This window comes from Eucyclogobius newberryi, unplaced genomic scaffold (genome assembly GCF_026437365.1).
Source record: "Eucyclogobius newberryi isolate DKJ021-1_F unplaced genomic scaffold, fEucNew1.0.hap1 SCAF_6, whole genome shotgun sequence".
In the NCBI taxonomy this organism is placed as follows: domain Eukaryota; kingdom Metazoa; phylum Chordata; class Actinopteri; order Gobiiformes; family Gobiidae; genus Eucyclogobius; species Eucyclogobius newberryi.
In genome coordinates, this window is record NW_027316278.1 from 2617928 (window position 1) to 2634268 (window position 16341).

Below are 16341 nucleotides of genomic sequence, written 5' to 3' on the forward strand. Positions count from 1 at the left end.
CGTGATCACATGACGTGATCACATGACGTGATCACATGACGTGATCACATGACGTGATCCCATGACATGATCACATGACGTGATCATACATTCTGAGTGAAACCAATGCTGTCTAACAAGGCGCTGAAGGCATTACTGAGAGAGTCATCACTCATGTTCACGTGGATATTAAAGTCTCCAGCTATAACTATTTTATCCCAGGCTAACACTAAGTTTGATATAAAGTCAGAAAACTCTGTTAAAAACTCTGAGTAGGGACCAGGAGGTCGGTAGATAACTATGAACAAAACTCCTTTATGGTTTTTCATATTTGGACATGTGATTGACAGCATAAGGCTTTAAATGAGTGAAATGCATTGTTAGTTTTAGGGCTCATGAGTCGAGTGTGAGATCACTGCCACACCACCACCTCTGTGCTCCTGGAGGTGTGACAGGTAACATGGTGGGTGGAGTTAACATGGTGGGTGGAGTTAACATGGTGGGTGGGTGGGGTTTATGTGGGTGGGGTTTACATGGGTGGGTGGGGTTAACATGGGTGGGTGGGGTTTACATGAGTGGGTGGGGTTAACATGGGTGGGTGGGGTTAACATGGGTGGGTGGGGTTAACATGGGTGGGTGGGGTTAACATGGGTGGGTGGGGTTAACATGGCTGGGTGGGGTGGACTCATTTAGTCTGACGTAGTCGTCTTGTTGAAGCCACGTTTCAGTTGGAGCTGAAGATCTATGTTATAGTCACTAATTAATTCATTAACTAAGAGCGATTTGGAGGAAATTGCTCTAATGTTTAGCAGTCCACATTTTACGTGTTTATTCATTTGTGTATTTGTGTCATTTGTGATTGTTATTTTCCTTAAGTTATTTGGTCTGACGCCTGAAATATTTTTTCTGAGAAGTGACTTTTTGGCATTATTTGTACGAGGGACACGAGGGACACGAGGGACACGAGGGACACGAGGGACACACACAGTCTCTATCTGTCTTGAATCTGAACACTTCACATGTGACAGAGCGGGCGAGAGTTCAGCGACAGAGGAGCGTCTTACACTGCTGCTCTGCTAGCACCTAAAGCTAGCAGCAGCTGGTAGCTAGCGTTAGGCTTACTTTACTAACTTTACTAACTTTGTGACTTTGGGCCTTATGCGGGGGACTGGAGCTGTCCCAGTGACTTTGGGCGTTAGGCGGGTGACCGGAGCCTGTCCCAGTGACTTTGGGCCTTAGGCGGGTGACCGGAGCCTGTCCCAGTGACTTTGGGCCTTAGGCGGGGGACTGGAGCTTGTCCCACTGACTTTGGGCCTTAGGCAGGGGACTGGAGCTTGTCCCAGTGACTTTGGGCCTTAGGCGGGGGACTGGAGCTTGTCCCAGTGACTTTGGGCCTTAGGCGGGGGACTGGAGCTGTCCCAGTGACTTTGGGCCATTTGCGGGTGATACGAACGATGATGACGATGATGACGCCAATTCTTAGATCTGACTCGTCTGCATCATTGTGATTGTGACACATTTTGACTGTGTGTCATGTGACCTAATGGCCACCCACCCTGTCCTCTAGTCTCTGTAAGAGAGTCCCACCCTGTCCTCTAGTCTCTGTAAGAGAGTCCCACCCTGTCCTCTAGTCTCTGTAAGAGAGTCCCACCCTGTCCTCTAGTCTCTGTAAGAGAGTCCCACCCTGTCCTCTAGTCTCTGTAAGAGGGTCCCACCCTGTCCTCTAGTCTCTGTAAGAGGGTCCCACCCTGTCCTCTAGTCTCTGTAAGAGGGTCCCACCCTGTCCTCTAGTCTCTGTAAGAGGGCCCCACCCTGTCCTCTAGTCTCTGTAAGAGGGTCCCACCCTGTCCTCTAGTCTCTGTAAGAGGGTCCCACCCTGTCCTCTAGTCTCTGTAAGAGGGCCCCACCCTGTCCTCTAGTCTCTGTAAGAGGGTCCCACCCTGTCCTCTAGTCTCTGTAAGAGGGTCCCACCCTGTCCTCTAGTCTCTGTAAGAGGGCCCCACCCTGTCCTCTAGTCTCTGTAAGAGGGTCCCACCCTGTCCTCTAGTCTCTGTAAGAGGGTCCCACCCTGTCCTCTAGTCTCTGTAAGAGGGTCCCACCCTGTCCTCTAGTCTCTGTAAGAGGGCCCCACCCTGTCCTCTAGTCTCTGTAAGAGGGCCCCACCCTGTCCTCTAGTCTCTGTAAGAGAGTCCCACCCTGTCCTCTAGTCTCTGTAAGAGGGCCCCACCCTGTCCTCTAGTCTCTGTAAGAGAGTCCCACCCTGTCCTCTAGTCTCTGTAAGAGGGTCCCACCCTGTCCTCTAGTCTCTGTAAGAGTGTCCCACCCTGTCCTCTAGTCTCTGTAAGAGGGTCCCACCCTGTCCTCTAGTCTCTGTAAGAGGGTCCCACCCTGTCCTCTAGTCTCTGTAAGAGGGCCCCACCCTGTCCTCTAGTCTCTGTAAGAGGGTCCCACCCTGTCCTCTAGTCTCTGTAAGAGGGTCCCACCCTGTCCTCTAGTCTCTGTAAGAGAGTCCCACCCTGTCCTCTAGTCTCTGTAAGAGGGCCCCACCCTGTCCTCTAGTCTCTGTAAGAGAGTCCCACCCTGTCCTCTAGTCTCTGTAAGAGGGTCCCACCCTGTCCTCTAGTCTCTGTAAGAGGGTCCCACCCTGTCCTCTAGTCTCTGTAAGAGGGCCCCACCCTGTCCTCTAGTCTCTGTAAGAGAGTCCCACCCTGTCCTCTAGTCTCTGTAAGAGGGTCCCACCCTGTCCTCTAGTCTCTGTAAGAGTGTCCCACCCTGTCCTCTAGTCTCTGTAAGAGTGTCCCATGATGGACAGTGTCAGAAGCAGCATCAGATCAACAGAATTAAGACTGAGGATTTGCCCGTGTCAGTGTCTCTATGACATTGGCCTCAGAACTATTGTCAATACAAAAAATACTCACATTATTTTTTACTACTTGATTTTTGCAGTTATTTAAAAATGTACAATATGCTAAAGTTAAAAATGTACAATATGCTTAAATGTATAAACCGCTTGAACATCCGCCTGTTTCACACTCACTGTTCTGGTGAATGGATTTGGTGATTTCGTCGGTGCAGATCGCGATTCCTGTGGTGTCGGTCACACACGTCAAAAAAACAAAGACAGCTCTGCTCCTGCCCAACGCTCTGGTCATCGCCACGGCCAACGACCGCGTAAGAAACACTCGGGCTTAAGAAACACTGTTTTATTCAAACGTATCAAGTCTTCTCTCCTTTTTCTTGCAGTATGTGTTTGTGTCGTTTCTGTCCAGAGACAACACCTACAAGTTTCTCTTGTCCTCTTGTCTGCACCTCGAGGTGAGTCTGACTTTACACAAGAGCCAGCGCTGCAGTCCAACCTGTTAAGTCCTAGTTTAGTCCTGCTTTAGACCTGTTTTAGTCCTGCTTTAGACCTGTTTTAGCCCTGTTTTAGACCTGTTTTAGACCTGCTTTAGACCTGTTTTAGACCTGTTTTAGACCTGCTTTAGTCCTGCTTTAGACCTGTTTTAGACCTGCTTTAGACCTGTTTTAGACCTGTTTTAGACCTGCTTTAGTCCTGCTTTAGACCTGTTTTAGACCTGCTTTAGACCTGCTTTAGTCCTGTTTTAGACCTGTTTTAGACCTGCTTTAGACCTGCTTTAGTCCTGCTTTAGACCTGTTTTAGCCCTGCTTTAGTCCTGTTTTAGACCTGTTTTAGCCCTGTTTTAGTCCTGCTTTAGACCTGTTTTAGACCTGTTTTAGACCTGTTTTAGCCCTGTTTTAGCCCTGCTTTAGACCTGCTTTAGTCCTGTTTTAGACCTGTTTTAGCCCTGTTTTAGTCCTGCTTTAGACCTGTTTTAGACCTGTTTTAGACCTGTTTTAGCCCTGTTTTAGCCCTGCTTTAGACCTGCTTTAGACCTGTTTTAGACCTGCTTTAGTCCTGCTTTAGACCTGTTTTAGCCCTGTTTTAGACCTGTTTTAGACCTGTTTTAGTCCTGCTTTAGACCTGCTTTAGTCCTGCTTTAGACCTGCTTTAGACCTGTTTTAGACCTGCTTTAGACCTGCTTTAGACCTGCTTTAGACCTGTTTTAGACCTGCTTTAGACCTGCTTTAGACCTGTTTTAGTCCTGTTTTAGACCTGTTTTAGCCCTGTTTTAGACCTGTTTTAGACCTGTTTTAGACCTGTTTTAGACCTGTTTTAGACCTGCTTTAGACCTGTTTTAGTCCTGTTTTAGACCTGTTTTAGCCCTGTTTTAGCCCTGTTTTAGACCTGTTTTAGCCCTGTTTTAGCCCTGCTTTAGACCTGTTTTAGACCTGCTTTAGACCTGCTTTAGACCTGCTTTAGACCTGTTTTAGTCCTGTTTTAGACCTGTTTTAGACCTGTTTTAGACCTGCTTTAGACCTGTTTTAGTCCTGTTTTAGTCCTGTTTTAGTCCTGTTTTAGACCTGTTTTAGCCCTGCTTTAGACCTGTTTTAGACCTGTTTTAGACCTGCTTTAGACCTGTTTTAGACCTGTTTTAGACCTGCTTTAGACCTGTTTTAGTCCTGTTTTAGTCCTGTTTTAGACCTGTTTTAGCCCTGCTTTAGACCTGTTTTAGACCTGTTTTAGACCTGTTTTAGACCTGCTTTAGACCTGCTTTAGACCTGTTTTAGACCTGTTTTAGACCAGTTTTAGACCTGTTTTAGCCCTGCTTTAGACCTGTTTTAGACCTGTTTTAGACCTGCTTTAGACCTGTTTTAGACCTGCTTTAGTCCTGCTTTAGACCTGTTTTAGCCCTGCTTTAGTCCTGTTTTAGACCTGTTTTAGCCCTGTTTTAGACCTGCTTTAGTCCTGCTTTAGACCTGTTTTAGCCCTGCTTTAGTCCTGTTTTAGCCCTGCTTTAGACCTGTTTTAGACCTGCTTTAGACCTGCTTTAGTCCTGCTTTAGACCTGTTTTAGACCTGTTTTAGACCTGTTTTAGTCCTGCTTTAGACCTGTTTTAGCCCTGCTTTAGACCTGCTTTAGACCTGCTTTAGACCTGTTTTAGACCTGCTTTAGACCTGCTTTAGACCTGTTTTAGTCCTGTTTTAGTCCTGTTTTAGACCTGTTTTAGACCTGCTTTAGACCTGTTTTAGACCTGCTTTAGACCTGTTTTAGACCTGTTTTAGACCTGCTTTAGACCTGTTTTAGTCCTGTTTTAGTCCTGTTTTAGACCTGTTTTAGCCCTGCTTTAGACCTGCTTTAGACCTGTTTTAGACCTGTTTTAGACCTGCTTTAGACCTGTTTTAGACCTGCTTTAGACCTGTTTTAGACCTGTTTTAGACCTGCTTTAGACCTGTTTTAGTCCTGTTTTAGTCCTGTTTTAGACCTGTTTTAGCCCTGCTTTAGACCTGTTTTAGACCTGCTTTAGACCTGCTTTAGACCTGTTTTAGTCCTGCTTTAGACCTGTTTTAGCCCTGTTTTAGACCTGTTTTAGCCCTGCTTTAGACCTGTTTTAGACCTGCTTTAGACCTGCTTTAGACCTGTTTTAGACCTGCTTTAGACCTGTTTTAGCCCTGCTTTAGTCCTGTTTTAGACCTGTTTTAGCCCTGTTTTAGACCTGCTTTAGTCCTGCTTTAGACCTGTTTTAGCCCTGTTTTAGACCTGTTTTAGACCTGTTTTAGCCCTGTTTTAGCCCTGCTTTAGACCTGCTTTAGTCCTGCTTTAGTCCTGTTTTAGACCTGCTTTAGACCTGTTTTAGACCTGTTTTAGACCTGCTTTAGACCTGCTTTAGTCCTGCTTTAGACCTGTTTTAGCCCTGCTTTAGCCCTGTTTTAGACCTGTTTTAGCCCTGTTTTAGACCTGCTTTAGTCCTGCTTTAGACCTGTTTTAGCCCTGTTTTAGACCTGTTTTAGACCTGTTTTAGCCCTGTTTTAGCCCTGCTTTAGACCTGCTTTAGTCCTGCTTTAGACCTGTTTTAGACCTGTTTTAGACCTGCTTTAGACCTGCTTTAGACCTGTTTTAGACCTGTTTTAGACCTGCTTTAGACCTGTTTTAGTCCTGTTTTAGTCCTGTTTTAGACCTGTTTTAGCCCTGCTTTAGACCTGTTTTAGACCTGTTTTAGCCCTGTTTTAGACCTGTTTTAGCCCTGCTTTAGACCTGCTTTAGACCTGTTTTAGTCCTGTTTTAGTCCTGTTTTAGACCTGTTTTAGCCCTGCTTTAGACCTGCTTTAGACCTGTTTTAGACCTGCTTTAGACCTGCTTTAGACCTGTTTTAGACCTGTTTTAGACCTGCTTTAGACCTGTTTTAGACCTGCTTTAGACCTGTTTTAGACCTGCTTTAGACCTGTTTTAGACCTGTTTTAGACCTGCTTTAGACCTGTTTTAGACCTGTTTTAGACCTGTTTTAGTCCTGCTTTAGACCTGCTTTAGACCTGTTTTAGACCTGCTTTAGACCTGCTTTAGACCTGTTTTAGTCCTGTTTTAGTCCTGTTTTAGACCTGTTTTAGACCTGCTTTAGACCTGTTTTAGATCTGCTTTAGACCTGTTTTAGACCTGTTTTAGACCTGCTTTAGACCTGTTTTAGTCCTGTTTTAGTCCTGTTTTAGACCTGTTTTAGCCCTGCTTTAGACCTGTTTTAGACCTGTTTTAGCCCTGCTTTAGACCTGTTTTAGACCTGCTTTAGACCTGCTTTAGACCTGTTTTAGACCTGTTTTAGACCTGCTTTAGACCTGTTTTAGACCTGCTTTAGACCTGTTTTAGACCTGTTTTAGACCTGCTTTAGACCTGTTTTAGTCCTGTTTTAGTCCTGTTTTAGACCTGTTTTAGCCCTGCTTTAGACCTGTTTTAGACCTGTTTTAGCCCTGCTTTAGACCTGTTTTAGACCTGTTTTAGCCCTGCTTTAGACCTGTTTTAGACCTGTTTTAGACCTGCTTTAGACCTGTTTTAGTCCTGTTTTAGTCCTGTTTTAGACCTGTTTTAGCCCTGCTTTAGACCTGTTTTAGACCTGCTTTAGACCTGTTTTAGACCTGTTTTAGACCTGTTTTAGACCTGCTTTAGACCTGTTTTAGTCCTGTTTTAGACCTGTTTTAGCCCTGTTTTAGACCTGCTTTAGACCTGTTTTAGACCTGCTTTAGACCTGTTTTAGACCTGTTTTAGACCTGCTTTAGACCTGTTTTAGTCCTGTTTTAGTCCTGTTTTAGACCTGTTTTAGCCCTGCTTTAGACCTGTTTTAGACCTGTTTTAGCCCTGCTTTAGACCTGTTTTAGACCTGTTTTAGCCCTGCTTTAGACCTGTTTTAGACCTGTTTTAGCCCTGCTTTAGACCTGTTTTAGACCTGCTTTAGACCTGTTTTAGACCTGTTTTAGACCTGCTTTAGACCTGTTTTAGTCCTGTTTTAGCCCTGTTTTAGACCTGTTTTAGCCCTGCTTTAGACCTGTTTTAGACCTGTTTTAGCCCTGCTTTAGACCTGTTTTAGACCTGTTTTAGCCCTGCTTTAGACCTGTTTTAGACCTGTTTTAGCCCTGCTTTAGACCTGTTTTAGTCCTGTTTTAGCCCTGTTTTAGACCTGTTTTAGCCCTGCTTTAGACCTGTTTTAGACCTGTTTTAGCCCTGCTTTAGACCTGTTTTAGACCTGTTTTAGCCCTGCTTTAGACCTGTTTTAGACCTGTTTTAGCCCTGCTTTAGACCTGTTTTAGTCCTGTTTTAGTCCTGTTTTAGACCTGTTTTAGCCCTGCTTTAGACCTGTTTTAGACCTGTTTTAGCCCTGCTTTAGACCTGTTTTAGACCTGTTTTAGCCCTGCTTTAGACCTGTTTTAGACCTGTTTTAGCCCTGCTTTAGACCTGTTTTAGTCCTGTTTTAGTCCTGTTTTAGACCTGTTTTAGCCCTGCTTTAGACCTGTTTTAGACCTGTTTTAGCCCTGCTTTAGACCTGTTTTAGACCTGTTTTAGCCCTGCTTTAGACCTGTTTTAGACCTGTTTTAGCCCTGCTTTAGACCTGTTTTAGACCTGTTTTAGCCCTGCTTTAGACCTGTTTTAGTCCTGTTTTAGTCCTGTTTTAGACCTGTTTTAGCCCTGTTTTAGACCTGCTTTAGACCTGTTTTAGACCTGCTTTAGACCTGTTTTAGACCTGTTTTAGACCTGCTTTAGACCTGTTTTAGCCCTGCTTTAGACCTGTTTTAGACCTGTTTTAGCCCTGCTTTAGACCTGTTTTAGTCCTGTTTTAGTCCTGTTTTAGACCTGTTTTAGCCCTGCTTTAGACCTGTTTTAGACCTGTTTTAGTCCTGTTTTAGACCTGTTTTAGCCCTGCTTTAGACCTGTTTTAGACCTGTTTTAGTCCCGTTTTAGTCCTGTTTTAGTCCTGTTTTAGACCTGTTTTAGCCCTGCTTTAGACCTGTTTTAGACCTGTTTTAGCCCTGTTCTAGACCTGTTTTAGCCCTGTTCTAGACCTGTTTTAGCCCTGCTTTAGACCTGTTTTAGACCTGCTTTAGACCTGTTTTAGACCTGTTTTAGTCCTGTTTTAGACCTGTTTTAGCCCTGCTTTAGACCTGTTTTAGACCTGTTTTAGTCCCATTTTAGTCCTGTTTTAGTCCTGTTTTAGACCTGTTTTAGCCCTGCTTTAGACCTGTTTTAGCCCTGCTTTAGACCTGTTTTAGACCTGCTTTAGACCTGCTTTAGACCTGTTTTAGCCCTGTTTTAGACCTGTTTTAGACCTGTTTTAGCCCTGCTTTAGACCTGTTTTAGCCCTGCTTTAGACCTGTTTTAGTCCTGTTTTAGCCCTGCTTTAGTCCTGTTTTAGTCCTGTTTTAGACCTGTTTTAGCCCTGCTTTAGACCTGTTTTAGCCCTGCTTTAGACCTGTTTTAGACCTGTTTTAGCCCCGTCTCTCTGCTCAGGAGAAGAGTCCGTGGAGCAGTCCGATCTCGTCCTCGGTGGACAGCAGCTTCAGGGGTCACAGGGGTCAAAAGGGTCAGACGCCTCGTTTCCCTCTGGTCAGTTCCTAAAGACACAATGGAACACAACGTGATTTCACTCTAAAACATTAGAATAAAAGTACTTCAAATCTTTAGTGTGAAATCTTCTTCATTCTGCTCTTTGACTCATTCTGCTCTTTGACTCATTCTGCTCTTTGACTCATTCTGCTCTTTGACTCATTCTGCTCTTTGACTCATTCTGCTCTTTGACTCATTCTGCTCTTTGACTCATTCTGCTCTTTGACTCATTCTGCTCTTTGACTCATTCTGCTCTTTGACTCATTCTGCTCTTTGAAGTTCTCAGTTGTATTTGGTATATTTGATGTTTCAGGCGTTTTCCGGAGACCTGGTGGATCCGCGGCGACAGGAACTGGAGGAAAGCAGCAGCTCGGACTCACAAACGCCCGACTACGACAAGATCAACGGTACAAAGACTCACCAGGATCTAACCAAGAGCATCCACAAAACAAACGGAGCCTAAAGTCAAACTGGTCCAAATCAGGTCCAGAAGTAAAAAGTTAGACCTAAACATTTTTCCACGGTTTAGTTGCTCTGACTGCACTTTGTGTTGGATTTAAGTCTATTTTGAAAGTTCTTTCTCTTTCCTCCTGCTGTTCTTGACCTGTCGCACCATCAGAGGGACCAGAAACTCACTTTCCAGGTTTCAGTTTTTCTCTCTCTCGCTCAGAGTTCCCAGTTCCTGAGTTCCTGTTGACTCGTCCTGAGAACTCTCCGACTCCAAAAGTGTGCGAGAAGAACCAGATAAACCAGACTCAACAGCAACAGAGCTCCGAGAACCAACTCAGAGGTTTGGACCAGGACCAGGACCAGGACCAGGACCAGGACCAGGACAGGACCAGGACCAGGACCAGGACCAGGACCAGGACCAGGACCAGGACCAGGACCAGGACCAGGACCAGGACCAGGACCAGGACAGGACCAGGACCAGGACCAGGACAGGACCAGGACCAGGACCAGGACCAGGACCAGGACCAGGACCAGCACCAGGACCAGGACCAGGACAGGACCAGGACCAGGACCAGGACCAGGACCAGACCAGCACCAGGACAGGACCAGGACCAGGACCAGGACCAGGACCAGGACCAGCACCAGGACCAGGACAGGACCAGGACCAGGACCAGGACCAGGACCAGGACCAGGACCAGGACCAGGACCAGGACCAGGACCAGCACCAGGACAGGACCAGGACCAGGACCAGGACCAGCACCAGGACCAGGACCAGGACCAGCACCAGGACCAGCACCAGGACCAGGACCAGGACCAGGACCAGGACCAGGACCAGGACCAGGACCAGGACCAGGACCAGGACCAGGACCAGGACAGGACCAGGACCAGGACCAGGAACAGGACCAGGACCAGGACTGACCCAGGACCAGGACCAGGACCAGGACCAGGACCAGGACCAGCACCAGGACCAGCACCAGGACCAGGACCAGGACCAGGACCAGGACCAGGACCAGGACCAGGACCAGGACCAGGACCAGCACCAGGACCAGGACCAGGACCAGCACCAGGACCAGCACCAGGACCAGGACCAGGACCAGGACCAGCACCAGGACCAGGACCAGGACCAGCACCAGGACCAGCACCAGGACCAGGACCAGGACCAGGACCAGGACCAGGACCAGGACCAGGACCAGGACCAGGACCAGGACCAGCACCAGGACAGGACCAGGACCAGGACCAGGACCAGCACCAGGACCAGGACCAGGACCAGGACAGGACCAGGACCAGCACCAGGACCAGGACCAGGACCAGGACAGGACCAGGACCAGGACCAGGACCAGGACCAGGACCAGGACCAGCACCAGGACCAGGACCAGGACCAGGACCAGGACAGGACCAGGACCAGCACCAGGACCAGGACCAGGACCAGGACAGGACCAGGACCAGGACCAGGACCAGGACCAGGACAGGACCAGGACCAGGACCAGGACCAGGACCAGGACCAGGACCAGGACAGGACAGGACCAGGACCAGGACCAGCACCAGGACCAGGACCAGGACAGGACCAGGACCAGGACCAGGACAGGACCAGGACCAGGACCAGGACCAGGACCAGCACCAGGACAGGACCAGGACCAGGACCAGGACAGGACCAGGACCAGGACCAGGACCAGGACAGGACCAGGACCAGGACCAGACCAGCACCAGGACAGGACCAGGACCAGGACCAGGACCAGCACCAGGACAGCACCAGGACCAGGACCAGGACAGGACCAGGACCAGGACCAGGACCAGGACAGGACCAGGACCAGGACCAGGACCAGCACCAGGACAGGACCAGGACCAGGACCAGGACCAGCACCAGGACCAGCACCAGGACCAGGACCAGGACCAGGACCAGGACCAGGACCAGGACCAGGACAGGACCAGGACCAGGACCAGGACCAGGACCAGGACCAGGACCAGGACCAGGACAGGACCAGGACCAGGACCAGGACAGGACCAGGACCAGGACCAGGAACAGGACCAGGACCAGGACTGACCCAGGACCAGGACCAGGACCAGGACCAGGACCAGGACCAGGACCAGGACCAGGACCAGGACCAGCACCAGGACAGGACCAGGACCAGGACCAGGACCAGGACCAGGACCAGCACCAGGACAGGACCAGGACCAGCACCAGGACAGGACCAGGACCAGGACCAGGACCAGCACCAGGACCAGGACCAGGACCAGGACCAGGACAGGACCAGGACCAGCACCAGGACCAGGACCAGGACCAGGACCAGCACCAGGACCAGGACCAGGACCAGGACAGGACCAGGACCAGGACCAGGACCAGGACCAGGACCAGGACCAGGACTGACCCAGGACCAGGACCAGGACCAGGACAGGACCAGGACCAGGACCAGGACCAGGACCAGGACCAGGACCAGGACAGGACCAGGACCAGGACCAGGACCAGGACCAGGACCAGGACTGACCCAGGACCAGGACCAGGACCAGGACCAGGACAGGACCAGGACCAGGACCAGGACCAGGACTGACCCAGGACCAGGACCAGGATCAGGATCAGGACAGGACCAGGACCAAGACCAGGACCAGGACCAGGACAGGACCAGGACAGGACCAGGACAAGGACCAGGACAGGACCAGGACCAGGACCAGGACCAGGAGGTGTCAGCTGGTGTGTTGTGTTGCAGGGTCAGAGCTGGTGCTGGACTCCAGGAGGACCGTCCCCCTCAGCGCTCTGCTCTGTGTTTACATGCTTCTGTCAGTGACTCTTTGATTTGAACATATCTGTGTTGTTAGGTTTGCACAGAGCGGGAAAATCCAGAGAAAAGGTTCAGATACGTTTAGTTTAGTTTAGTCTTTATTTGAAGGGGACAAAGTGAGATCAGAGCTTCCACCTGCACGTTCTGTGTGTTAGCTCTGTGTGTTAGCTCTGTGTGTTAGCTCTGTGTGTTAGCTCTGTGTGTTAGCTCTGTGTGTTAGCTCCGTGTGTTAGCTCCGTGTGTTAGCTCTGTGTGTTAGCTCTGTGCTAACTCTGTGTGTTAGCTCTGTGTGTTAGCTCTGTGTGTTAGCTCCGTGTGTTAGCTCTGTGTGTTAGCTCTGTGCTAACTCTGTGTGTTAGCTCTGTGTGTTAGCTCCGTGTGTTAGCTCCGTGTGTTAGGTCCGTGTGTTAGCTCTGTGTGTTAGCTCTGTGTTAACTCTGTGTGTTAGCTCTGTGTGTTAGCTCCGTGTGTTAGCTCTGTGTGTTAGCTCTGTGCTAACTCTGTGTGTTAGCTCTGTGTGTTAGCTCTGTGTGTTAGCTCCGTGTGTTAGCTCTGTGTGTTAGCTCTGTGTGTTAGCTCCGTGTGTTAGCTCCGTGTGTTAGCTCTGTGTGTTAGCTCTGTGCTAACTCTGTGTGTTAGCTCTGTGTGTTAGCTCTGTGTGTTAGCTCCGTGTGTTAGCTCTGTGCTAACTCTGTGTGTTAGCTCTGTGTGTTAGCTCTGTGTGTTAGCTCCGTGTGTTAGCTCCGTGTGTTAGGTCCGTGTGTTAGCTCTGTGTTAACTCTGTGTGTTAGCTCCGTGTGTTAGCTCCGTGTGTTAGCTCTGTGTGTTAGCTCTGTGTGTTAGCTGTGTGTTAGCTCTGTGTGTTAGCTCCGTGTGTTAGCTCTGTGTGTTAGCTCTGTGTGTTAGCTCTGTGCTAACTCTGTGTGTTAGCTCCGTGTGTTAGCTCTGTGTGTTAGCTCCGTGTGTTAGCTCCGTGTGTTAGCTCTGTGTGTTAGCTCTGTGTGTTAGCTCCGTGTGTTAGCTCCGTGTGTTAGCTCTGTGTGTTAGCTCTGTGCTAACTCTGTGTGTTAGCTCCGTGTGTTAGCTCTGTGTGTTAGCTCCGTGTGTTAGCTCTGTGTGTTAGCTCTGTGCTAACTCTGTGTGTTAGCTCTGTGTGTTAGCTCTGTGTGTTAGCTCCGTGTGTTAGCTCCGTGTGTTAGGTCCGTGTGTTAGCTCTGTGCTAACTCTGTGTGTTAGCTCTGTGTGTTAGCTCCGTGTGTTAGCTCCGTGTGTTAGCTCTGTGTGTTAGCTCTGTGTGTTAGCTGTGTGTGAGCTCTGTGTTAGCTCTGTGTGTTAGCTCCGTGTGTTAGCTCCGTGTGTTAGCTCTGTGTTAGCTCCGTGTGTTAGCTCTGTGTTAGCTCTGTGTTAGCTCTGTGTGTTAGCTCCGTGTGTTAGCTCCGTGTGTTAGCTCTGTGTTAGCTCTGCCTAACACTAGAGATGTGTGTAATGGTCTCTTGTCTTGCAGTGTGTGTGTCCTGCTCTTGTCCTCTTGTTATCTCGCTGTTAAAATCGTGTCTCTGGAACAAAAACTGTCGACGCTCGAACCAACGGACTTTACAGAGCAACAGTGAGTCCAGGGAGGGCATCTGACCCACAGGGAGGGCATCTGACCCACGGGGAGGGCGTCTGACCCACGGGGAGGGCATCTGACCCACGGGGAGGGCATCTGACCCACGGGGAGGGCATCTGACCCACAGGGAGGACATCTGACCTTAACGTGACTCTGTTTGTTAAAGGGACGTCCTCAGAGCGACTTCAGAACGAAACTCAGACCTGTTTTCAGAACTCATCACCATCAACCTGCTCAAACTGGAGAAGGTCAGTCCTGGTTTAGACCTGGTTTAGTCCTGGTTTAGACCTGGTTTAGACCTGGTTTAGACCTGGTTTAGTCCTGGTTTAGTCCTGGTTTAGTCCTGGTTTAGACCTGGTTTAGACCTGGTTTAGACCTGGTTTAGACCTGGTTTAGTCCTGGTTTAGACCTGGTTTAGTCTTGGTTTAGACCTGGTTTAATCCTGGTTTAGACCTGGTTTAGTCCTGGTTTAGTCCTGGTTTAGACCTGGTTTAGTCCTGGTTTAGTCCTGGTTTAGTCCTGGTTTAGACCTGGTTTAGACCTGGTTTAGACCTGGTTTAGTCCTGGTTTAGTCCTGGTTTAGTCCTGGTTTAGACCTGGTTTAGTCCTGGTTTAGACCTGGTTTAGACCTGGTTTAGACCTGGTTTAGTCCTGGTTTAGTCCTGGTTTAGACCTGGTTTAGACCTGGTTTAGACCTGGTTTAGTCCTGGTTTAGTCCTGGTTTAGACCTGGTTTAGACCTGGTTTAGACCTGGTTTAGACCTGGTTTAGTCCTGGTTTAGACCTGGTTTAGTCTTGGTTTAGACCTGGTTTAGTCCTGGTTTAGACCTGGTTTAGTCCTGGTTTAGTCCTGGTTTAGACCTGGTTTAGTCCTGGTTTAGTCCTGGTTTAGTCCTGGTTTAGACCTGGTTTAGACCTGGTTTAGACCTGGTTTAGTCCTGGTTTAGACCTGGTTTAGTCCTGGTTTAGACCTGGTTTAGACCTGGTTTAGTCCTGGTTTAGTCCTGCTTTAGTCCTGGTTAAGACCTGGTTTAGTCCTGGTTTAGTCCTGGTTTAGTCCTGGTTTAGACCTGGTTTAGACCTGGTTTAGTCCTGGTTTAGTGCTGGTTTAGACCTGGTTTAGACCTGGTTTAGTCCAGGTTTAGTCCTGGTTTAGACCTGGTTTAGACCTGGTTGAGACCTGGTTTAGACCTGGTTTAGTCCTGGTTTAGTCCTGGTTTAGACCTGGTTTAGACCTGGTTTAGTCCTGGTTTAGTCCAGGTTTAGACCTGGTTTAGACCTGGTTTAGTCCTGGTTTAGTCCTGGTTTAGTCCTGGTTTAGACCTGGTTTAGTCCTGGTTTAGTCCTGGTTTAGACCTGGTTTAGTCCTGGTTTAGTCCTGGTTTAGACCTGGTTTAGACCTGGTTTAGTCCTGGTTTAGTCCTGGTTTAGACCTGCTTTAGTCCTGGTTTAGTCCTGGTTTAGTCCTGGTTTAGACCTGGTTTAGTCCTGGTTTAGTCCTGGTTTAGTCCTGGTTTAGACCTGGTTTAGTCCTGCTTTAGACCTGGTTTAGACCTGCTTTAGTCCTGGTTTAGACCTGGTTTAGTCCTGGTTTAGTCCTGGTTTAGACCTGGTTTAGTCCTGGTTTAGTCCTGGTTTAGACCTGGTTTAGACCTGGTTTAGTCCTGGTTTAGTCCTGGTTTAGTCCTGGTTTAGTCTTGGTTTAGACCTGGTTTAGTCCTGGTTTAGACCTGGTTTAGTCCTGGTTTAGTCCTGGTTTAGACCTGGTTTAGTCCTGGTTTAGTCCTGGTTTAGTCCTGGTTTAGACCTGGTTTAGACCTGGTTTAGTCCTGGTTTAGACCTGGTTTAGAACTGGTTTGGACCTGGTTTGGACCTGGTTTAGTCCTGGTTTAGTCCTGGTTTAGTCCTGGTTTAGACCTGGTTTAGACCTGGTTTAGTCCTGGTTTAGACCTGGTTTAGACCTAGTTTGGTCCTGGTTTAGACCTGGTTTAGTCCTGGTTTAGACCTGGTTTAGACCTGGTTTAGTCCTGGTTTAGTCCTGGTTTAGTCCTGGTTTAGACCTGGTTTAGACCTGGTTTAATCCTGGTTTAATCCTGGTTTAGACCTGGTTTAGTCCTGGTTTAGTCCTGGTTTAGACCTGGTTTAGTCCTGGTTTAGTCCTGGTTTAGTCCTGGTTTAGTCCTGGTTTAGTCCTGGTTTAGACCTGGTTTAGTCCTGGTTTAGTCCTGGTTTAGTCCTGGTTTAGACCTGGTTTAGACCTGGTTTAGACCTGGTTTAGTCCTGGTTTAGTCCTGGTTTAGTCCTGGTTTAGTCTTGGTTTAGACCTGGTTTAGACCTGGTTTAGTCCTGGTTTAGTCCTGGTTTAGTCCTGGTTTAGACCTGGTTTAGACCTGGTTTAGACCTGGTTTAGACCTGGTTTAGTCCTGGTTTAGACCTGGTTTAGTCCTGGTTTAGACCTGGTTTAGACCTGGTTTAGACCTGGTTTAGTCCTGCTTTAGTCCTGGTTTAGTCCTAGTTTAGTCCTAGTTTAGTCCTGGTTTAGTCCTGGTTTAGTCCTGGTTTAGTCCTGGTTTAGACCTGGTTTAGACCTGGTTTAGACCTGGTTTA

General features: G+C 48.4%; 1 protein-coding gene across 1 annotated transcript in view; it reads left to right on the forward strand.

Moving 5' to 3' along the window:
- gramd2b (GRAM domain-containing protein 2B) overlaps window positions 1-16341 on the forward strand; it is a 33676-nt gene that overhangs the window by 10251 nt on the left and 7084 nt on the right. The window contains exons 6-13 of the mRNA XM_072432952.1: window positions 3055-3150; window positions 3223-3294; window positions 8807-8902; window positions 9216-9309; window positions 9573-9692; window positions 12055-12124; window positions 13631-13732; window positions 13902-13983. Of these exons, the coding sequence (XP_072289053.1) occupies window positions 3055-3150; window positions 3223-3294; window positions 8807-8902; window positions 9216-9309; window positions 9573-9692; window positions 12055-12124; window positions 13631-13732; window positions 13902-13983 (732 nt within the window). The remainder of the gene's footprint in view (window positions 1-3054; window positions 3151-3222; window positions 3295-8806; window positions 8903-9215; window positions 9310-9572; window positions 9693-12054; window positions 12125-13630; window positions 13733-13901; window positions 13984-16341) is intronic.